Source organism: Canis aureus, chromosome 14 (assembly GCF_053574225.1).
Source record: "Canis aureus isolate CA01 chromosome 14, VMU_Caureus_v.1.0, whole genome shotgun sequence".
Taxonomy (NCBI): Eukaryota; Metazoa; Chordata; class Mammalia; order Carnivora; family Canidae; genus Canis; species Canis aureus.
In genome coordinates this window covers 32,601,148-32,625,097 of record NC_135624.1, presented here as the reverse complement: position 1 = coordinate 32,625,097, position 23,950 = coordinate 32,601,148, and the positions used below count along the sequence as shown (strand labels likewise).

At 48.8% G+C, this 23,950-nt stretch overlaps 2 protein-coding genes across 9 annotated transcripts in view; one reads left to right on the top strand and one right to left on the bottom strand.

Moving 5' to 3' along the window:
• Positions 1-23,950, bottom strand: part of TG (thyroglobulin) — a 249,030-nt gene that overhangs the window by 53,816 nt on the left and 171,264 nt on the right. The gene's annotated exons all lie outside the window — the stretch shown is intronic.
• Positions 1-23,950, top strand: part of SLA (Src like adaptor) — an 87,689-nt gene that overhangs the window by 46,465 nt on the left and 17,274 nt on the right. For 2 of the 7 annotated variants that reach the window (XM_077847315.1, XM_077847314.1), the window contains exons 2-3: positions 5,653-5,921; positions 19,132-19,229. In XM_077847315.1, coding sequence (XP_077703441.1) covers positions 19,169-19,229 — 61 coding nt within the window. In that variant the 5' untranslated portion in view covers positions 5,653-5,921; positions 19,132-19,168. Of the gene's footprint in view, positions 1-5,652; positions 5,922-18,360; positions 18,511-19,036; positions 19,230-23,950 lie in introns of those variants that run through there. The other 5 variants (XM_077847319.1, XM_077847318.1, XM_077847317.1 and 2 more) reach the window with 4 other exon arrangements.

Here is a 23,950-nt window from a genome sequence, read left to right as displayed (position 1 = left end):
GGTTAGGGGAGGTCTGGAAATATCTATTAACAAGGTGAGCTCTGGGTTGGGTTTTGCACGAGGGAGGGGATCCCACACAGGAAGGGGAAGGGCAGTGACAAAGTATGTGATGAAGAGGTGGGAGGCCTGCCTCAAGTGCAGAGGGCCACAGAAGTTTCTAGTAGTGAGGAGAGCATGGGGGGTGTGTGGGGGGCTCCATTGGTGAAACATCTGCCTTCGACTCAGGTCATGATCTCAGGATCCTGGGATGGAGCCCCACAGCGGGGCTCAGCGGGGAGTCTGCTTCTCCCTCTCCCTCTGCTACTCTCCCTGAAGTTGGTCCTGTGGGAAACAGGAGTCTTCAGCCGATGCTGGGGGAGGACACGGGCTGGAAAGGATGTTGAGGCCCCTCTAGGAGGCCAGCATAAAAGTGACAGTGAGCTCACCTCCAGAGACTCTTGAGCTAGCCTGGCTGGGGTCCCTCATCAGCTGGTTAACGTAGAGCAAGCAAGTTAAAGCCTAGGAACTTCCATCTCTTCAGGTGGGGTCTAGACATACAGACTGCTTTGAATGAATAAATAGGTACCGTAAAAAGAGCCAAGTCTCTTTACTGGTACCTCCCAAACATCAGTTCCCTTCCCCTCCCTGAACACTGCGAGTATTCCCTGTCCCATGCTTTCCCCAACCACCCTACCTCCTGAACTTCACATTGATGTAATTCTGGGCTCCTTTCACAATTCTCTTCCCAGGCTGGAGTTCCCCTTACTGTCGCCATCCCTCCAGATGCTTTCTACACCATTCACCATTCACCACACTCACTCAGCCCCCAGAGCAACGTCTACCACACAGAAAGTGCTCAACAAAGATTTGTTAAATAGATGGTTGAGTGAATGAATGAGTCACTTAGCCAGCTACGGGAGGGGCATACACTTGGCTCTCAGACAACTTGTAGTTTTCGGGATATCTTCAAGGTCATATGGTTTAAACCTTTGACATATGAGAATCTTCTCGACAGTCTTAGGGCACTGAGTGTAACATGCTCATACAACAGCCCTACTAGCATCTGCTAGCCTACACGATGCCAGGCTACACTTGACCTTCTCCACCAAGTAGGAGCTTAGGAGTCCCCTTCTTATCCTCAAGCCTTTCATGTATATGGAAAGAAGGAGTATCTCTTTCAAGTAGAACCAAGTGTCTACTAATACTGGACCAAGCTGTAAAGCGTGAGGCTTCCTCATCCTACTCCTACCACACGACGCTGAGTTGCCTTAACTTTCCAGAACCTGGACCCCCTCTGCAACCAGAAGCTGGAGAAATGGGTTCCTTAGTGCTTGGGCCGGGAGGCCTGCCAGTGTCCCAATTGGCAGATGCAACAGCCAGCTCCTGACAACGGTAAGAGCGTAAAGCTGGTTGTTGACACAGCGCAACATTCCACTTCAGTAAGGCGATGGCTGCATCCTTACACGTAATTGAACCATCATCGACTTGTGAGGGCATCTTGCTAATCTGCCTGGAGCCATTAGCTTGGGATGTAATAGCTAATTCACTGGCAAACCCTTCCAGACACCAGGTGCTTTCGACATGGATGGGGTCAAGCATCCTTCAGAGCCCTGAAGTGTAGCCTCCTGACACGCTGACACTGGGCCAGGGATGACCCTATAACCCTATACTTGCACTTGAGATGCTCAGTGGGGGCATCCTCTTGCCAAGGGTTTTTAAGTCTTTATTTCTTGAGCAGACTCAGAACATCAGTGACCTCGAACCCCAACAATCTGATCTGGTCCTGCCATGCTTACCTGCCAGGTTCCTGTGTGGAACCAGGACTCCACGCCTCTCTGGGATCCTCCCCTATCCTTCTTATATTCCCTCGTGGTTTTGATAGCCTGTCTGTTTCCTCCACTAGATCCTGAATTCCTTGAGGGCAGGGAGGGATGGAGGCTCACTCATGCTGCATCAGGGGACACCCTCCCTGACTGCGTTGGCAATACGGCTGATACAACACGAGAACTTGGCTGCAATTGCCTTTAGTTTGCTAAACTCAGTAGTTCCATAAGCATTCTGTAAGCACTCTGTGTGGCGCTGGGCTGGGCAAACAGGGACCGGGGTGTCTGGCTGTGAGCTCCTTGAGGGTAAAGCTTTGTCAAGCCTGACATATGGCACATTTCAGGTACAGTGCCTGGTGAGTACAGAGAGCTAAGTTTTGTGGGACAAGTGGACAGTTTGATCATAGAATTCATGCCTGAAAAAATGAATAAATGACAACATCTTTGCACTCGAGGACTCCTTCCTTCAGGGATTGGGTGAGAGACATGTGAATTAGTAAGGTGCAGTGTGGAATGCCTGGGAGAGGGGGTGCAGCATGATGTGGGGGCAGTGGGAAGTCTCCTGGCAACATAGAAATACAATTCCCTTTCCTGGCCTCTGCTGTGAGCTTACCTCCTGCCCCCCTCCCCACAGGCCCAGCTCCTATGGTACCAGAGCTCTTGTACCCTCTGCCCTGCTCCCCTCTCTACCAAAGCAGGCTCTCCTCACAGATGCAGGGTGTGCAATACCCATCCTGCAGCTCCTCCCAGGACTCCCCACTGAGCCACATACTGGTTCTACCTCTCAGATTGGAGGAGGCAGGTGGAAGAGCCACCCCACAGGGAGCCTCGTGGTCTGGCATGTGCACCAGGGACCATGGGTGACCTGCTGCAGGGCTGAGTCTATGTGAAAGCAAGGGAACTGAGCACGGAGCGGCACTTGCAATTCATGAGAGAACATTGCTCAGGCTGACTTACTTAACGCTCCCAGTGCCTCTGTGGGACAGCTGTAATCTACTGGTTCCCAGTCCAGGACACTTTTGGTCCCTAGAGTACATCTGATGACGCCTGGGACATTCTGGTCGTCACATCTCGGCAGGGGTCATGCAACAGGTGTCAGGGAAGTAGGGGCCAGATCCTATGGTACATCCTATAGCACAGCACCCCCACCCCATACCCTCTGCCACTAACACACACAGCCAAGAACATTCTGGCCAGAATGTCCATAGAGCCGATGTTGAGAACCCACTGGGAAGCTGGAAGCAGAGATCTAAAGTCGGGGTCACCTGCATAGACTCACACAGAGACATGTGGCTGCCCTGGCTTCACCCGTGCTCTTGCTGATACTGGCCTCTGAGCTCTTACCCACACACCCCGCTGCTTAAGCCACAGATCAGCTCCCCCCGCTCTGCCCAGCACAGTTGGTGGTTTTAGGAACATTTTCTCAATCTTCCTCTGTTTCCTGGCAGTTACCCCCAGAGTGAAAGGGAGATAAAGGAACAACAAAGTCAGAGGAAGTAGCAGGACCTCCTGCCTCCCCCCTCCCCCCCACCCAGTTACCCACGAGAAACAGGCAGAGCAGATACTCCAGGCCTAGCCACTGGGGGCTCCAAATTCTGAGCTTCTCTTTCTGCAGCGGCTTCTCCTGTTCATGGACTATGCTCTCTGAAGAGACCCTGTCTGTCATCTGCCTCTGCCATCAGACTTGGAGCTTCCCTGAAACCCTCCGAAGTCTGTTCCTCCTGCTTCTCCTGTCCTGGATTGTCCCAGGTCAGCTCTCTTTCGTCCTGCGGGTCTCAGCCAAGGACACCTCCCCAGACAGGCCATCCCCCTGCCACTGACCACTTGTGGGAAGAACTCCCCTGCTCCAGCCCATCTATCACACTGACCACATCGTTTTTATACAGTAGCCACCATCCCTAAGATAGGTGGATTTGGGTCCCTATCCACAGTGCTCCCCCAGAGAAGACGAAGTCAGTGAAGGCAGGTTTGTCGGGTTCTGTGCATGGCTGAGTTCCAGTGCTTGGAAAAGGCCCAGTCAAATTTTACTGAATAAATGATTGGATGGAGCAATGAATTCAGAGTCCTCTTCACAGGAGATTCTCAGGGAATATCGTTTGAAAAGTTGCCACAAAGCTCATGCCTTCTGACAATCGATCCAAACCTCTTTTACTCCTCCATGTGAATTTGGGGGGAAGACTCCACTTTTGGGTGTATTTCTGCTCATCTGTTCTTCCCTATCTGAATCTTTCTCAACATTTCCTTTGCGCCTTCCTGGGGTGCCCTAGAGACACTGGGTATTTTCACAAATTGCCTAAGGAAGCACCTATCTAGTACGACGTTCCTTTCAAGTTCAGAAGTGGCCCTAATGTTTTCGATAGCTTTGACAACTACATGGAGAGGGGTTTCTAAATGACTGTCCCTGGGTGGCCGTGTCGATCCTGCTGGGTTGGGGCAGCACATCACCTGCCCTGAACACTGGCCCTGGCTCTGCGTTGGGACCAGCTGTGTGATTCTGGGACAGTCACAGGATGTCCTGTTCTGTTGCCTCTGGGGAATGGGGCTTCAGTTGGGGCTCTCAGAGGGTCATCCTAGCTCTAGCAGGTAATCCCCCAGCAGCCCTGCCACCAACAAACCCTTAGCCCTCATGTGACTGAGCTTTCCCACATCCTATGAAAAGGCACATATAAAATGAATGGGGACACACATACTATAAGTGGGGAGCTATATATTATTTTTTAAATTTATTTTATTATTTTTAAAGATTGTACCTATTTATTCATGAGAGACATGGAGAAAGGCAGAGACACAGGCAGAGGGAGAAGCAGGCTCCCTGCGGGGACCCCAATGAGGGACTTGATCCCTGGACTGGGATCACACCCTGAGCCAAAGGCAGATGCTCAACCACTGAGCCACTCAGGCATCCCTGTTACTATTTTTAAATGTTAAATCCATCAGAAAGTTGAAATAGTACAAGGCATATAGGTCCTTCACCTGGATTCAGCAAATGTTAGCATTGTGCCACATTTGCTTTCTGCCTCTCTCATTGTCTTTCTCTTTATTTATATCTATTTACACTGATTTTTTATATTTCTTTTTCTTTTAGCAAACCATTTGAAAGTTGCAGACATGATGACATTCGACCTCCAAATACATGAGCACGTATCTCCTTGAGAACCAGCGCATTTTCCCACATAACTGCAATGTTATTATCACACCTCCAAGGGTTAACATTGACCCAATATTATCTACAATGCAGTATCTATGTGAATATCCCCCACCTCCATCCCAAGAATGTTCTTTCTAGGTCTTTTCCTTCCATCCAGGAGCCAGCCAAGCATCACACGCCGTATCCAGTCACCATGTTTTCTTAGCCACTTGTAATCTAGAACCTGGGGGAAGCTGACTACATTTCATATCCTTTCTAGCTTCTTCTGGTTGTAACACAGCAGAGGGGTTGCATGCCTTGCCCCAGAAGGCTGGTGGGCAGCTTCTTTCTGTAGCAGGCTTTGATGCCTACTATTTTACACCTCCACCAATTAAACACTATCTGTGGCAGAGTCTGGGCAGAAGCTCTGCTCTGGGGCCCATTTGCAGGGACATAAAAACAAAAACAAAAACAAAACAGTGATAACTGGGAAACTGAGAAAAGATAAGCTGCATGCCTGAGCCCCAGCCTCCTTGGACCCAGTGAGCTCTGGGGATGTGTGAGAGCAGCCTCTCAGCATCTTCTGCCTTTTAATTAGAGAAAAAGTTCCCAGCCTCTGAAAGTCTGAGCATGGCCCAGGCATTTAGAATCAGGCTGGACATATTCCCAAGCACTTTGTGAAAAAAAAAATTAATAATGCCACTGTCTTCCCTATCCTTACAGAGAGAAGCCTGCTCAGAGTGGTTACTAAAAACAGGAACCTACCCTTCTGCAAGTCCCGCGCACCTTCCTCATTTCTAGCAGAGGAAGTGTGTGGCTGGTTTAGCAACTGCTGTTCTTCTTGATAGCCTGGGCTTCTCTACACCCGCGGAGGCCTGGCCACCTGCTCACTCTGTGCGAGCAGCAGCAGCAGCTGATGGAGAGGCGGTGACAGCGCTCCTGGAAGTCCCTCCTCAACAACTCCCAGGGGAGACCATGCCCAGCTTTTGAAGGTATCATAGGGGACATGGCAGGGGCTGGGTGGGAAGGAACATCAGATTCCTAGACACACAACTGGCAGAGCATTAACTTTCTGGAGACAGAAAGGCACTCTGTGAGAACAGGCAGGGCAGCATCTCAAGTGAGGCTGACACCTAACCCAGTGTCCAGCACATGGCAGCTGTTCAGTGAATATCTGATGCCTGATGTAGAATTATATATGGCAAGATAGGTTGGAGATCTTGGGCCAGCGACACTCCTGCCAGAGGAGATTTTCTAGCTGAGCAATAGCTGGGCACATAGAAGGCTTCTTACTGAGGGCAACTAATACTTGCTCTCAGTCTTCCTAGCTGTATGACCTCGGGCAAGATGTTTAAACCTCTCCAAACCTTCATCTTCTCCCCTGTCGAGTGAGAATAAAGGTACCCAATTCAATAGATATTGGGCCGATTAAATGAGCTAACTTATGCAAAGCACCCATGCTAGTTTCAGACACATAGCAGGTGTTCAGTAAGTGCTATCCACTCGGAGTCATGACATCTAAAGGTGCATGGAGCCCAGGTAGGCTGACTGATCACAGTAGTGCATCCAGGAGTTTGGGTGTGTAGATCTTTGGGAAGATGCCAATGATAACCAATAGTAATAAGCATCAACAAGCAGAGTAGGTGGTATGCGTATGGGGGCAGGGGTAGGATTAAAGGGAAAGCAAATAGGTGAGGTATATACATTCTGAAAACACAGAATGTTAGAAGAGATTTTGGAAGGTTAGAATTCCCTAAGGAATGTGGCACATTCCACATTCTTTTAGGTGCCAACATATCCAGAGAGACTTAATGATGGGAAAATGACCTGGACTCTGGCCTCAGAGTGTCCTAAATTGAGGCCATGCATGTGGATGCAAAAAGAAGGTGTCTGCCCTGCTGAGTGGCAGGGGAGGGGGGCTGCATGCAGAGTTATCTTCCTGCAGTTTCTCGGAACAATCCCACAAGATTATGATTATTACGTGCTTTGACAAATGAGAAAGTGACGCTCAGAGAGGCTGAGTAATTTGTATAAGTCACACAGCTGGTGAGAGGCTCTAAGGGCTCCAAGGGCTGAGGTGGGGGAGGGGAGAGTCTAAAGCGCATGAAGGACAAAAGTGTATACTAAAGCAATGCTCTTTAAGAGAAATATATCCCATAGTCTGCAAATTGTCATTTTGTGGTTTGCCATGAGACACTGCACCACAAACCTATAAGCTGGGCTATAAGTCTTTTTATAACTGGGAGGTAAGCCCTAATCAAAGTTTTGGCAAAATCCTTCAAAATGATTTTCCCCATTTAGAAGAAGGCCATTCAAGAGTGTTCAATATGTCCTGGAAAGCATAATAGTAATAATAATGTGAAAAAAAACCTATGAAATAGACCAAAATCTGTTTAGACGTCTGGGTTTTAAACAGGTCTCAGAGTCAGGGCAGCAAGATGGCTTTGTGGAAAGTTACTGATGTCATTGGCTGTACCTGCGTCAAAATTTTGGGTCAGCCTCCAAGGAGCTATGTGACTCTGAACATGCCACTCTGCCTCTCTGAGTCTCATTTTCTTCCTCATAAAAGGAAGAAGTTGTGCATTATCTGTAAGAAGTTGAAATTATCTGTATCATATCTGGAAGATGCTAAATACGAAGCAGCAGCTAGTGATAGCATTCCTAACCCAGACACGGAGAGGACCTCAGGTTGCTCGTAATAGATGGGTTATCAGGCAGTGTTACATACAATGAATCAAAGAGCACAGCTGCTGAGCAGGACTCTTCTCGATTTTTCTGAATGCTTATTTCTGCTTGTTTCCCCATGTGCTGTATAACTGAAAGAGACAGGGGTTGGTTTGAGTCGTAGCAAACTGAACTCATTTTCCTAAAACAGAACCAAAAACGTCCTCACTTTTGGGTTTTGGGAAGTGGCTATGTCTTTTCCAAGGAGAGCCTGTCTTTTTAAAGACTTACTAAGTGGCCATTGGGGTAAACCCTAATCCGCCTCGTGCATTCATAGATGGTGCTGGTCTTTTCAGTTTTCATTTGACATCCAGCAAGAATTTATTTCCCCTGGTTGTGACAGAGGCTGGAGCTTAAGATTCTCATTACGGCTTTCCAGCCTGTCAGGCTGGACCATTTGGTTCTTGTCAGCAAGCTGAGGGAGGGCCCTGTGAGTACATCTATCCATTCCTCTATCCTTTCCTTCCCTTAATAAATATGCATTGAGGCCATACCATGTGACTGACTTCCTCCCTCTCAGCTCCCCAGGCGTTCTGAAGGAAATAAGTACCCTGCGTCCAAACCACTTCCTCCCATCTGAGAACCACCAAGGGAGGGGGCTTATTTCATTATGGTAACTGAGCTACAGACTGAAACCATGGGGCCTCGCAGGTTCCATGGCTCACTTTTGTTGTCAAACAGCCTTGCAAACTCATACTTTTCTCCATGGTGCCCCCCAGGGCAGCAGGGACCATGGCTGGAGGGCTTGGGGTGTGGCAGGTGGGAAAGTTTAAGAGCATCAGAAGAAAATGGGTAGAGAATTCCCCTGGGCTGTACCAGGCACTTAGCAGACAATCCCTTCAGCCCCTCAACCAAAGTGAGCGCTTACTATGTGCCAGGCACCTGCTAGGTAATTTTTTTTTTCATTGAGGAATATAGTAGATGGGGACCACGTTCTCAGGAAGTTTACAGCTGGGGCAGGGGTGGGTAAGACACTTATAGAAACAAATGCGTTATGGTGTGTGCTGTGAGGGGAGCAGACAGGGCCAAGGACAGAGGGCGGGAGGGGGGGACCTGTTTGTTGGTGAAGTTTTTGCAATTTAATTCTCACATTTCCCTGGGCAGTAACCATGCTCCTTCCCAATTTACAGGCTCACCAGCCTCCCCACTCTTCCCCCAACCCCAGCCGAGGACTCCAAGTCACAGGGACAATCACTTATTGCTTAACACTCTCTGAATGCAAACTCCTAGTGTCCAGTGTCAGGACTCACTTCCTAATCTAGGCTCTATCAACACATATCTGGATCCGTCTATGGAATGTCTGTTATGTACATGACCCTCCAGCACACCAGAAGATAGCAGCCCACAATCTTCTCATAAAAAAGGGTGGATCCAGCTTTATACGACCCTGCATCCATTCTCTTATACCTGCCAGCACACAGTTAAGAGCCTCACTCTAGAGCCAGATGCCCGGATTCACATCCTGCCTCTACCTCTTACCAACTGGGTGACCTCCAACAGGTTGTAGAAATGCTCTGGCTTTGGACTCCCCAGTTGTACAAAAGGTATAATGACAGTGATGTGTAGATTCGTTGTGGGGGGTCAACAGGAGAGTACCTATAAAACACTTCCTCAACACACATTAAGCTCCTGTTTTACTCCTGTTGCTGTATACTCAGCCCCATGGGGAGCTGGCATGGATCTGTGATGAACACAGGGAGCGCTCTCTCTGGTCTACTTGCTATTTATAAGGGAGAAAACTGACATCCAAAGAAGCAAAGTAGTTTGCTAGTTTGCCCCAGTTCTCCGAGACGTTAGTGGGCCCACTGTGGGTTCTAAAGATATAATGTATGGGAAATAAAAATTAAGGAAAATTAGGGGGGTGGGGAGAATGGTTTCACTTTCCCTCTTCCCGGTGGTGGAGTCATCCATTCAAATGATTTTATGACTCAAAGTTGAAAGTTTACCCTCAGTTCCTCAGGGCTCAGAGCAAAGGGGAAGAGCTGGACAGCTGGCTCTTTGGCCGGCCACTATCCATGACCAGCAGTGGCTTCACAATGGCCAGAAGCAAGGGGACTTGAGGACATGGGCAGGGAACATGCAGATTCCCAGGCCCGCTTGCCTTCTCTGGTTTCCCTAGCAATCCTGGCTCTCAGAGAGTTTGTCCAAGGATTTAAAATGTATTGTACTGGGATGAGGGTAGTGGAAGGAACCAGGGTTGGTAGTAAAAAAAATCAGGGTTTGAAAGCTGGCCAGCCACTGAAAGAGCTGTATGACCCTGAGCAACCTCAGAGGTACTCAACCTCTCTGAAACTCCGTTTCCTTGTCTAAGATGGCAGGCTCTTTGGGACACTAGACAAGCCAGTGTAGTTCAAATATCTAATTTAGACTTCCACATAGTGGATGCTCATGGAGATTAGTAAAGACAATGGAGAAATCTTTAGGTATCTTTTCCAAATAAGGAGAATTGTCAGGAGTAAGTCTATTCCTGCCACTGGTGCCTGGAACCAGCGCCTACTGGTGTTGAAGGCCCTTGGAAGACATCACTTCCTGACTCCACATTTGGTGATGTCACATTGCAAGCTTGAAATCAGCCACGGTGGGAATATTTACACCACAGAAGTGAGCAAACGCTGCAAATCAGAGTCCTCTCCCCCTACCCCTCATCACTGTTTGTTAAACATTTACGGGCACATCACACCCCTAATCCACTCTCTCTCTCCCCGGCACATGGTTTGTCCACTTTGTCCCCATCCCGTTCTGTTTCCCCCATGGAACAGCTTCTGTGTTCCCATCCATGAGTAAAAGCAGATCTGACCACTGTCTTTACGGCACTTACAGCCATTCCTTGAACAACCACACAAGTAACTGTTAGAATTATAATCCACTGTGAGGGCAATGCAGGGTTCCTGGGGAGGTAAAAAAAAAAGGGGGGGGGGGAGAGAGAGAGAAAGGAAAAAAAGGGTAGCTCAGTGCTTCACCCCTGGCAACACATGCAAACATCCCGGAGTCTTTGTAGAAAGACCAATGCCCAAGCCTCACTAGGGGGACCGTCTGAGAACCCTGGTGTAGGAACCTCATTTTGGTGTTGGAATGAGTGATCCACAGTGAGGAGTGAGCACCCTGGAGCAGGTGGCTCAGCATATGCAAATAATACTATTAGCAAACTATCAATTTCCATCTCGCTCAATAAGGTTATGAGCCACACTCTTGATGCGTGTGTGTGAATAAAAAGCAACACTAAGTCTTGCTGTGAAATGTGATATAGGAAAGAAGTCCCTAACTTTACATCCTGGGGCCCAAATGTCCAGATGACCTTTAGCATCTGCACTCAAGTCTGCCTCAAACTCCTCCTTCTGATGAAACCTGCATTTCCCACGTATGCATATTTGGAAGGGAAAGAAGAAGCCTGTTTGTATTTTCCCATTCTGTGTAATTGTGTATGTGCGTAATCCCATTTCAAAATAATTGTCTTTAGCACGGTTTTTCTCACTGCCAGTGTTTATGATGTCAGCTTATGGGTTATATGTATTTATACCAGCTCTGGGTTCTGGTGGCCTCTGTGTATAAAAAGCTGATCCAGGGGCACCGGGGTGGCTCAGTCAGTTGAGCGTATGGCTCTTGGTTTTGGCTCAGGTCATGATCTCAGGGTCGTGAGATGGAGCCCTGCCTTGAGCCCACACTCTTCACGGAGTCTGCTTCTCTGCCTCTCCCTCTGTTCTTCCTCCCATTTGTGTGTGTGCTCTCTCTCTGTATCTTAAATAAAATCTTAAAAAAAAAAAAAAAAGCTGATCTAGAAAAGAAACCAATGAGAGGGAGGTTCTCTTCTTTTTATTTAGTAAAGTATGAAAGCTCCTATCCATCTCTCCATGCTGGACCCCACACCACACGGCCACGGGGTCTGGACACAAAATCACTTGCTTGCTTGTGGCACACTTGCTATCAGCAGAGAGGTGAGCCACACACACCCCATGGTGTGCACATCCTACAATACCTCCTCTCTCTAATCCTTACTTGTGAAAACCCAGCAGATGTGGCTACGTTCATTTTTAAAATGGAAACCAACAAACAATAGAAAGAGGCTTAGTGGTGTAATAAGGGGTGAGATAGAAAATTGCTTCAGTACCAACTGGCCCCAAATCCAGCTTCTTCCCATGACATCCTAAAATGAGCATGAAATGTTTGATAGGATGCATCCATCCTTGTCTTAGGGTAAAGCTGAGTCTCCCTGTTAGCCTGAGAGTATTTGAGATTGTTTTCCAGGCACGCAAGTACAGAAGGGGCCAGAACACAGGCTCATGGGCACACGGGGCAGGCAAAGTGGTGGACTGAGAGCTGGACAAGGACTCACGGCACTTGTCTAACTTCCTGAGTGATCTTGAGCAGGTTGTTGCCCTCTCTGAGCCTTTTCTTTGTATTAGGAGGGCACCAAACTGCTATTTTTTAATTGGTGCTTTAGGATATCCTAGGATTGAGTTGTCCCATCAGGAGGAGTAGAGAACCCCAAGTCCCTCAACCAGCAGCTTGCTTTTATCCATTTTACAAATTAAGTTTCTGGGGAAACTCTTAAAACAGGTTTCAACCAACAGGTTTGGGATATCCTGGATGAGAGGATACCAAAGTCTCCTTCAAATGGCAAAGTAAAGCCTCTGATTTTGAGTCAAGTGGGAGGAGGACATGGGACCATGAGGGCACTTCTCTGAGTTGGCTGCCTACCCCGGCCAGTGTCCCCAGAGCCTCCTTCACCACGCAGGAAAGGAGAACAAGGTGGGGTTGGCGGGGCAGGGGGGACGGGCTGTGGGTGCACCTGCCCCATGGGGAGAGCAGGGAACAATGTGGGTCACCAGGCAGGCGCACCTGTTGAGCGAGGTCAGGATGTGGTGGGGTGCCCGCGGAAATCCTGCGAGATCCTTGGCAGGGAAACCAACCAATGCCAGGCTCCCAGTCTAGCTCTGGTTCCTGGCACATGGCATCGGACCACAGGCAGGACCGAGCAAGTCTCACGTCAACTGGCCGGGTGCCAAGTGCCGGTGACAGTGGATGGATAATTGAGGCAAAAGGGCCATGAGCCACTCGTCTGTCCTGACCCTTTTCCTATAGTATTTGAGAACCCTGAAGCCCAAGAAGGTGAAGAGAGTTGTTCAACCTTGTTCATGTACTTAGCCGGCCCTCCAATACCACCAAGGGATCCAGCTTTGGGAAGTGTTTAACTATTTGATTTTACCAAACAGAACTCTTTTTCTGATAAGACCTTTAATTCAGTCCTTGAAACAACTCTGCAGGGCCTGTATTCGTATCCTAAATTTATGTATTTAAAAAAAAAAATCAAGGCTCAGTAGAGTGCCTGGGTGGCTCAGATGGTTGAGCATCTGCTTTTGGCTCAGGTCATGATCCCAGGGTCCTGGGATTGAGTCCTGCTTCGGGGTCCCTGCTCAGCGGGCAGCCTGCTTCTCCCTCTGCTACTCCCCCTGCTTGTGCTCTCTCTCTCTCTGTCAAATAAATAAATAAAATCTTTTTAAAAAGTAAAAGATAAAAAAAAAAAAAAAAAAAAAAAAAACAGAACTCAAGGCTCAGAGAAGTGCAGTAACTTGCCAAAGGACACAAAGCCAGGAGGTTGGGAGCTGGAATCTGAACTCAGGCTTGCCCTGCTTTAAAAACTCTTCCTTATTCTTTCCAAATTCTGCTTTGGATTGTAAAAGCAATTCATGCATGTGGGAAAACATCTGGAGATTTTACATCTGAAGGTGTAACTAAGAAACCAGTCCATTAACCTTATAAAAATCACTACCCAGAGAGAGCCCTCGAAAACATCTCGGAAATAACTTCCTTTAATATTTTTCTATACATATTTGCATACACATGCTAATTTTTTTATTACGAAATTGGGATAGTATAAGCACAGCTAGTTTTTCTTGCTTCTTTTCTCCTGCCCTCACAGCATTTATCATTTCTTTATATTAATGCTGTGAAAGGGTGGAAAACATGCCACATGACTCATCCCGGCTCTTCTGACCACATTGGACCACTAAGAGGGGCTGTGCCAGCTGAGGCCTGAGCACACCTTACCTCCTTCTCTCTCCTTCTCTCTCCCCTTCAGCTCCCCTGCAGCCAGGTCCCCAGACACAGGGCTTCTCCAAACATAGCCACCTGACCTCCCAGAGACCCTTCCAGACTTTCCTGTCTCTTGCATTTAAGACCCCCCCCCCCCCAAATTGATGATCTCAGAAGTATACTTCGATGATTTGTTTAAAAAATCATTTTTCTGTGAACCAGAGGACAGAAAAGCAGGACAGCATCTCATGGAGGTTGAGAGCAATAGCTTTTGGAATCTGATGGAGCTGGTTTGAAGCCCGGGCCTTCCTCTTACTAGTCATATAACCTTGGACAAGTTACAAAATTTATCTCACCGTTGAAGGAGAGTTGTTGTGAGGAGTGAGGGTATGACGACTAGAAAATGCTCAGCCCAGTGCCCGGCGCAGAGTAAGAGCTGGTCGGAGTGGTGGTGGTGCTGGTGGTGCTTCTGGTTATACCGCCACCATTGGGGTTCAGATACGGTGGATGGTGAGGTCCCCACTGGTGGCATCACGCTTCCCCGCCTTAGAAGCAGGTCCTATGAGTGGACCTACAGCTGTCACTCTTTGTGGGGGGCATTTTCTAAGGCCAAAGGGTAAGCTGTATCCCTGAATAGATATTTATGTTAATTAAACCTTGTCATTGAGGTTTTCCAGTGCTTTTTGGTTTAATCACAAAGTCCAGACCCACCTTCCTTTGGCTAGGGTTCCTCAACTCCCTGCCCATCAGCACGCCATGTCGGGGTTCATGACACCCTTCCAACAGTGAGGCTCGGGCATTAGAAGCCCAACGTGGATAAAGTCCACAGGACTGTCCTGGGATGCCATCCGGGAATGGAAGGTTCTGAGAACCTTGACAGCTGTATTTCTAAGATAATGCAGAACACACAGTGAAAGGATCCCTGGTCATAAACTGTCTGCCCTGCCCAGAGGTCCCTCCACCCTGGAAAGACACCCAGCACGGCTCCTTGGGTGCTGAAATCAGGACAGGTAGCTGTGCCTCCTGCAGCCCTGCCTCACACCTTTCCAGCTCTCGGGGTGTAGACAGGTGAGCTCACCAGCTGACCTCCACACCGAGAAGGTGGAAGAGGAAGTCAGCCTCCCGGGGAGGCTGGGTGGGTTCAAGGCAATTTCCCACCAGAAGGTAGAGCTCACCGGAACCGCCTGACCTTGACCCTGAAGAACACACAGACAGGCTTTGGCTTCTGTAACGGGACTTGATAAGAGAGGTGATGATGGTTCTTTTATCAATAGTCTTCAAAAGCTCCCCGAGTCCTGATTCCTAGAATTAAAAGGGGCTAAGTGGCTCTGTCTTTGGAGACCATCTTTTCCACTCCAACCCTTTCTCGGAAGAGTGAACTCAGGCCCAAGTTCACGCAAAGGAAACAGCTAAGCCTGCATTGGGCTTTCCGCTCAACAGGGAGTCTGCTTGTCCCTCTCCCTCTGTGTATGCACTCTCTCTCTCTCTCTCTCTCTCTCTCTCTCAAATAATTAAATAAAATCAGAAAGAAAGAAAGAAAGAAAGAAAGAAAGAAAGAAAGAAAGAAGAAAAGAAAAAAGAAAAGAAAGAAAGAAAGAAAGAAAGAAAGAAAGAAAGAAAGAAAGAAGAAAAGAAAAAAGAAAAGAAAAAAAGAAAAGAAAAGAAGAGAAAAAAAGAAAAAGAAAGAAAAAGAAAAAGAAAAAAAAGAAAAAGAAAAAGAAAAGAAAGAAAATGTGCTTCTAAAAAGTACTCAAAAAACCATGCCATTTCCACGGCTGGGGGCCTCCCTCCTTGCAGCTTGATCCTGAACCCTGAGCCAGCACCTGGGGAAGGTGCCTCTTCCCCTGTCCACGACTAAGGGGAAACTGAGAGGCAAGTACCAGCTCTGATCCTTGACATCACCGAGAAAAGGCAGAGCGAAAGCCAATGTTCGGAGCTCATGTTAATTAACTCATTTCTCTTTTGCCCTTGCTTTATTGTTCCTAGAAGCAATTACGTGTCTCCTACCCTCTCTCCCACCTCCAGCATAAAACTGCATAAAACTGTCACAGATGAAATCAGATTGCTCAGCCATTTCATTAGGGAGACTCTGGCTCTCGGTCTCTGGGGGCATCTTTGCTCAAATGGAAGCCTCTCTCAGTAAGTTAACCCCTTCCTGGAGGCTACAGGAAGCCAGCGAGCAGACCACGGAGGGCAGCTGAGGCCTCTTCCTGAACAGCTCAGGATACAGTGGGCTGGCAGGTGCATGCCTAGGGGTGCGCGAGGTAGAGACAGAGAGAGAGAGGAGGCTGGAGTGCAGGGAACAGGGGAGAGAGAGTGTCAGACCTCTGGGACCTGTCCAACCTTTCACGTGTTGCCACCTGGGTACGTTTCTCTTCTTGGATGGACCTCATTTTTCTCACCTGAAAAATGCAAGTCTCAAGCCTTATTATTATTATTATTATTATTATTATTATTATTATTATTATTATTTCTGTACCCAATTCCATCAGTCCCCCGCAAATCACACAGGAGTCCTTGAGAAGAATTACAAAGTTGATGGGAGGGAGCGTGGTCAGAATGCACTTTGGTAGATAACAAAGTCTTTTTCCCCGTGAATCTTCTGGAGTTAATGTGAAGGAAGGAAAGAGTGAGACATAAAGATTGGATGCTGTTGCCAGAAGGGGCGCCGAGGGAGAAGATGGAGCAGGAGGGAAGGGCCACTGTGATGTCTGCAGGCTGGGAGTTGACACCCAATGTAGGGGTGGGGCTGAGTGTCAGGCCTCAGGGAACAGAATGGCATTGCTTGGGGAGTCAAGTGACGGCACAGTGCACTGTGGTGCGGGGACATGTGGGAGAGTAAGAGGGATGAGGCCAGCGTACATGCTTCAGAGTTGTCCCTAGAAGGGAGGCCTGCCAAGACCTCTCCCCAGCCTGTCCTGCCTGAGAGCTCTCTCCAGAGCTCTCTCCTGTCTCTTGGTAATGACAGACAGGGAAGCCGAAGGTCTAGGGTAACTGGTGGGCCCCAGGAAAGCACTGGGAGCAGCATGGAGGTGGCAGGGGCCTCTGGGGGACATCTATCTATGCACAGCACACAGGTGCAGTGCTCCGTGTGGGACAGCCAGCTCCTCAGAGTCAGAGGCCACTTTCTTTGCTCCTTCCCTGGACTAGACTGTCTAAGGTGGGGGGACCTCAGAGATGGCACCTTTCTCCAGGTGCTGGCTCAGGGTTCAGGATCAAGCTGCAAGGAGGGAGGCCTCCAGCCATGGAAATGGCTTGGTTTTTTGAGTACTTTTTAGAAGCACATTTTCTTTCTTTTTCTTTTTCTTTTTCTTTTTTTTTCTTTTTTTTCTATTCTTTTCTTTTCTTTCTTTTTTCTTTTCTTTCTTCTTTCTTTCTTTTCTTTCTTTCTTTCTTTCTTTCTTTCTTTCTTTCTTTCTTTCTTTCTTTCCTCTTTCTGATTTTATTTAATTATTTGAGAGAGAGAGAGAGAGAGAGAGAGAGTGCATACTCAGAGGGAGAGGGACAAGCAGACTCCCTGTTGAGCGGAAAGCCCAATGCAGGGCTGCATCCCAGGACCCTGGGACCATGACCCTGAGCCGAAGGCAGATGCTTAACCGACTGAGCCCCCCAAGTGCCCCTAGGAGCACGTTTTCCTGAGTGTCTACATCAGGCTAAGAACTGGGGACAAAGTCAACTGGTCTCTGCCTCCTGGTGCCAGGGCGATGCTGTTAAAACCTGCGTGACTTGCAGAAAGGGCCCTGCCAAGGTCAAAGGCGTCCCTTTGGCTAGATGGGGCCAGCGGGGTGGTGGCCAGATGGGGAAAGGAGGGACTTACATCCGGAGGGGCTGCACCCTCAAACTATATCCATCATTTTTAGTCACAAAACAGGATCAGAAGATGGGGTGCTTAACTTTGAATGCATGTCTCATTCCAGCCGCACTTTCTGTGGTGCATTATGAGCTTACAGTTCTTGCAAGCTTGTGGTTATCTTAGGAAGAGCACTAGCATGCTATGAACTATCTGAGTGAGGGCTGATGAACCATTCATGTAAATATTTAAAGTATTCTAACTTTCGAACAAAGCGCATTTGGGCTTTTCTTATTTCCTAGTCCACTAGGTATCCCATCTCCTCAACTAAATGAGGAAGTGATACAGATCTCCACCCCACCCCACCCCCACCTCTGGAAGGTCTTGCTGAGAGCATAGATCTTTCTAGAATCTGAATATGCAGGGCACAGAGGAAGGATTTAAGGCAAGGGTGGGGGCTGGGCTGGCTGACTTCTGGACCCTTTCAAGCTACTCAGTTCTCCATCCGAAACTGCAGACAAAGAGAGGGGTGGAGCGTAAGATCGCAGATGGGCCAGACAGCAGCTGGGGGGACCCTGCACTAAGATTCTCCTCTCTGCCCCCAGGAGACAATGGGTGGGGACCTTTTCGCTATGCTTCAAGGATCCCGGGAAGACACATTTTCTGAAATCGCCTAAGTTCCCTTCTAAAATGGTCGTAGGAGGGCCCAGCATTTGGGTGGACAATCAGAAAATACACACTATAAATAGCAACAATTAACAGGGATTTTAGGCCAGGCCGGGTACTGGGTGCTTCTTGTGTTTTATCTCTGAATTCTGCAGCCACAACCCAATGTCGTTTCATCATCATTCCCGGCAACAGGCAGGCAGAAGTCAATAACTTGTCCAAGGTCACCGAGCTTGCACGCGCAGAGCCACCAGGCGAGCCCATTTGGAATAAACAGCGGGCCTAGCACTAGCAGTTCAAATCCGTGCTGAGTGACTTTTAGACAAGATCTTAGCCTCCTGGGGACTCAGTTGCCTCCACCGCAAAATGAGGTGAGGAATGCAGGGACTTTTCCATCATCAGAAGTGCCAACGGATGTCTGACATGTGGCAGAGCGTGCAAATGGAGCACACCGCAGACACACAGCATTGGGGTGCAGTTTCCCTTCTTCACCGTGGGTTAGAGCGTGTGGAGAAATGCACGCAGGAGAAAGTTGAGGCTGGAGGTTGTTTGCCCCCTCTGGTTGTAAAGCTGGCACCTCCTGGGTTTTAGGCACTCTCAACCGCCGTGCATGGGTTGGGATGGTGGTGGACAGGGTCCTGAGTGGGGTTTCTGGGGGGCTGCAGTCCATCTGAAACCCCCCACACCTTGCACACAAGACGCCGCTGGCTGCTTTCCGACAGCCAGGGTGCGGAAGAATGGAAACTTCTGTCACCAACAGCACTTGCTAGCAACTTCCCTCTCTGCGGTTTTCTCTGTCATTCCCTTGATAAAAGACCCAAGGCTGAGCAAATGTAACCAACATTTACGAATCTCATCTTCACATGAAAACACCCGCCCCTCAAGAAGTGAGCTGCTGAAAAATGATGCACGATGTACTCTAAACTGGGTCATTCCTCACCCAGGGGGTTCGGCGCGTGGCTGACTTGCTGTGTGTGTCCCCTGTACCGTAGGCTTCGAGCATCTTCGACAGCCCGGGGAGAGAGAGCGATGGGAAACAGTATGCGATCCACCCCAGCACCTCCCGAGAGGCCTGTGCCCAGCCCAGATGGTAAGTCTGGATTCTGGGTTCCTGGGTGTGATGCTTAACTCCAATGCTCGAGAGCCAGGGCCAAGACTGAGCACGCCGGGGGTGCTGACAGTTGTTGAAACAGGGTACTGGGTGCCTCGGTGCTCACGATACCTGCTTCTCTCACTCAGCTTGTGGTTAACGTTTTATAACTACATGTTAAAAAAGATAGAGCAGTGGTGCCCTGAGTGGCTGCTGGGCGGCTGGCATTGCATGGTGGACCCCTGAGAGCAGCTCGGTCCATCTTTATTTTCCAGGTGGGGAAACTGAGGCCCATTAAGGAAATGGAATCAGCTTTTGGAAGAGTCAGATTTCCAGCTCAGGCCAGTCTGATTCTGCAACCTTGGCTCTTGCCTACCGCACCCTGCCAGCCCACGATATACTATTATCATGGGTTTAATATTATCCCAGCTCTGCAAAAGCTTCTGTGGTGCAACTTGATGCAGCTAGACGTTACCTCGAGGAAATCTTCCTGGAAAGGAAGGAATCCTGTGTCCCATTGGTAGGATCACAGGGCCAGCCGTCCTAGGGGGAGGGCACAATGTCACAGGTTAGGCTTCCCATGGCGCTGGCGGACTCCAGAAGCCAGGGAGCCCTTCAGAGACGTCCAGAGAGCCATCGGAGGATGTCAGCGAGCAGAAGGCAAAGGCTGAGAGTAAAACCCCTGGAGCCCTGGGTGGGGTGGTGGTGACTTACTGTGTGAGTCTGCTAGGGGCTTGGGAGGGGATGGTCCAGAGGTCGGGCGATCCATCAGTGTCCCCAGGGTGAGTCACCTTGGGACATTTCCACCCCCTATCTGATGTCACAACACTAGTGGTTGGTCTCCCTCTGCTAATGTCCTGAGTCCCCCATGTCCCCTGCAGCTGTGCACCCAGCAAAGCTCCCACACAGATGCCCACCATCCCACTGAGAGCGTACAGTGCCAGGTGCCCTGACTCTACTGCTCATCCGTGACTCTTGTGGCTCCTTCAGAAAGGAGGTGCCTTCTCATTTCTTCCACAATGGAGATACCCAAGTTATACATGGTCTCATGATCCCTCAGATGCTCCCAAGTGAGTGTGCCAAGTCCCTGCAGCCCAGCCCTCCACCCTAGCCAGATACATGGCAACTCTAGTGGTTGTTTGTTCCAACTCCCCTCCTTAAACCTAAAGGGGGAAAAGACTAAAAGAATGTTCTCCTGGACATAGGAAATGGAACCATGTGATGAGGTGGGGCAGCTGGTGTGCATTCTGGGCCCCTTGGCCTCCCATGCAAAGCTCAGAGCTCTGTGCTGCTATACCGAGCAGCCGTGCCTGCGGCTACGAGGAGGCAGCCTGGGTCCTTCTCCCACCTTCTCCAAACCACCACAAGTCACAGCTTCCTCTTCTAGTCATGGCTACTTGTAGGAAACACCCAGGGCCCCATCTGTTCTGGGAGTCAGGCACCCACCCACTGAGGCCATTTTGCAGGGCTACCTTTCAAGCTGGGGCAGGGGGGCGGCATGCTTGAGCAAACCCCATGAAAACATGGGTCTCCAAGGCCTTGCTCATTTGCTTTTATTTTTTTTAATGCAAATTCTTGTGAAATAAGTTTCTCTTTTTCCACTGTGTGGGTGGGAGGTCACCTCGTAAAAAGAGGTGGAGGGGTCTCCCCAGCCCAACGCCCGCTGGTTAAGAGAATTCCCCAGATCAGACCCAGGGTGTGATCCAGGCAACCACATCAATCACTACCAGCTGGCTTCTCCATCGCCCACCCCTGAAAAGTTTCCCTTGTGATTGGCCCAAATTTGATTTTCTCTTTTTTCTCCGACATCCCCTTGAAGAAAGGAGAGGAAAGTGGTTGCAGTGGATGCTGCATTAATGAGTTTCTAGCCAATGGATGCAGAGGGTTCGGGTTTTCACAAAACCGGCACCGACTCAGCTAACACCCATGCTTACTCATTTGGTGATACTCCAATACCGAGGAAGTAGTGCGGGGAGCTGATTGATTTAGGCCAACATACAAGTGGGGCTTCCTCTGATGTTAGCTTGAGTGCTGGAGAATTAAAATCACCCAAAACCCCAGGCCCTACGAAGGGCTCTGCAGAGGGGGCCAGCCTGTAAACTGCTAGACAGATGTGTTTTCTGAGCTTTCAGGAGCATTTTCTTTCCCCCAATCCAGGGCTGTGAATGCCTTGGAACGTGGCTTTGTCCATCTGTTGGCTCCTGAACTAAGCTTTCCAGAACATTCATGATTACTCTAGTTCCCAGAGACTAATGTCACAAAACCCCCAGAGGTAGTGGGACTTGATGGAAACAGGGTAGGTCTCAGAGACAAATGACCTTGCTGAGCTTCTAGTGTTGCCCCTGTTGGTCAGTCATTTGGCATTGGGTAAGTCCCTTAGCCACCCAGGGCAGGGCTTGGCTCGGCTCTCCGATGGAGACCAGGACAATCCCCTTCTGATAGCAATGACAGCACAAAGTAGCTACCCGATAAATATGGGGGAAATCACTTTTTCAAACCGCACTTGGGGCCACCTGATTGCACTAGACTATGTCCAAATGCCCATTTAAAGCAGTCAGATTGGGAGTTCCATGACTTGTTTCCTAAACATTCCAAATAACTCATTTTCTCTACAATTCTATTCTTTTTTTAGACTCTTGCTCTGTGCCAGACACAGACAGTACAGAACTGAGTAAGACCTAGGGAACTCCCATGTAGCTGGGAAATGACATATTTCTACCTTAAAGAAAATCTTAAGGTACAATTTCCCCACCACCACCTTGCTTTCTTTTTTTTTTTTTTTCCTCTCCTCACCTTTTATCACCCTGACTTAAAGCAAGATCTCATTGACAGAGGGAGTATTGCAAACCCAGACACTGTTCAGACCCCTTTCTGTGCAAGTGTGGAAATCACACTAAAGCAGGGCATTTACATAGCATGGAGGGTGCTGCCCCATGGAAAGAGGAGATGGGAGGGGCTCTGAGGAAGAAGAAGGGGGCAGGGAGGTCTCTGACCCAGCCTGGCACTTCTCAGTGAATGATTCTCAGACCACCTGCATCAGAGCCTCTGGAAAGTTGTCAAAAATGCAGATCATGGGCCCTGCCCCAGATCTGCTCCCCGCCCCAGATCTGCTCATCAGAATTCAATGCTGGTGCATTTCTTCCAAGGCCCTTGGCTTGAACCGAAAGCTGGCATCCCCAGACCCAGATTTCAGCCCTGCTTCTGCTCCTAACACACAGTGAGAGATGACAGAAGAAGTCAGCTTGTCTCCTTAGGGTCCCTCTGGCCTCACTTGTAAAACGTGATGATGGGAGTTCCTCTGCTTATAACGTGCCAGACGTGATCCCGAGTGCTTTACGCACATCCCGTCTCCCTCCTCTCATCAATTGCAGGAAGCGATCACCGTCACAGGCAGTCCAGTGCCACGGAAGGCAACCTGTGTCAGATCTTTGAATAGACACACATTTCCCACCTGGGTCTTATCCCACTTCTGGCCCATCAGACGGTTCTAGGTGGAATGTGATCGTTCAACTCTTTTACACTGAATGCACAACTTCCGTTCTTGCAATGACCACACAAAATATACCTAGTCCATCAAAACATGATTTCACAGTGCATGGGATGGGGCTAAAGATTTTTTTTAAAGTAACTTAACATAAAGAAAGACACTGTTAGGTGAATGGTGGTGCAGGTGGTATTCAGTAGCATTAGGAGAAGAGCAGGTGGCCAAGAGCAAGAGTCTGCACCCTCTGAGTCTGGGTGGCTGGGTTTTGAGACCGGGCCCTCAGCTTGCCATCATGCGCCCCCAAGCAAGTCTTTCCAACTCGCTGTGCCGTCAGAGAGCCTCAGGACCTACTCGGTCCCCATCTGCCCCATCTCAGAGATGGGGCAGCCAAGATGTTGGACAGAACAGAACTTGTGAGCCACTATGTCTCACTTTTCAACCCACAATAAAAGACCCACAGGTACAACCTATGGTTCGTAGTGATCAGCAGAACTCAGTAGATTTCCTATCAGGCCAGGCTGCCCAGTCCTGTCTGATTGGTTACTTGTGTGTATTTCCTGTAAAGGATGCTCAAAGTAAGGCCTGCTTTGACCCTCTGGAGGCCACGGACTGGGGCATGATTCAAGCAAGTGCAAAACCAGAAGCTGAGAGCACTGGCTTGTTTAGCTCCTTGCCAACCAACTGCACTCAGCTGCTCGTGCCAACTTGGAAGTCTCATTTGGAGTCAGCCTTTGTTCCAACCTGTCAAGGAGCAAGTGTTAACTGGGGAGAGCCTGGTAATTACATGCCAAGGAGAGCTCAGTGGCCTAGGGACACGACCATGAGCTTAACAAGCCGCATGCTCTCCCTGGCACGCTACTAAAACTCTCCCAGCCTTTGTTTCTTCACTTTTTAAATAAGAATGTACATTCCCTAGGGTTGTAGGGAGCATTGGGAGTAATGACAGGCTGGTTTTGCTAGAATAATAAATGGAATCTACTGAAAGGTTTTTAGCATTTAAAAAGAAATGGTAATGATTCTACAAGGAATAATAATGCAAAAAAAGGGGGGGGCTGTCCTCCTTTGACCAAGTAATATCTGTGGCTAGTAAATTCTGTCTGGGCCCCTTTCTGTTTTTGGATTCATTTCCTGTTTTAGACTTTTGTACATTTCGTTCGATATGATGCATGTTCAAGTTGAACCATCAGTAAATATTTGGTCTTCTGGATTTCATCTTCTGTTCTCACCAAGTGGAGTT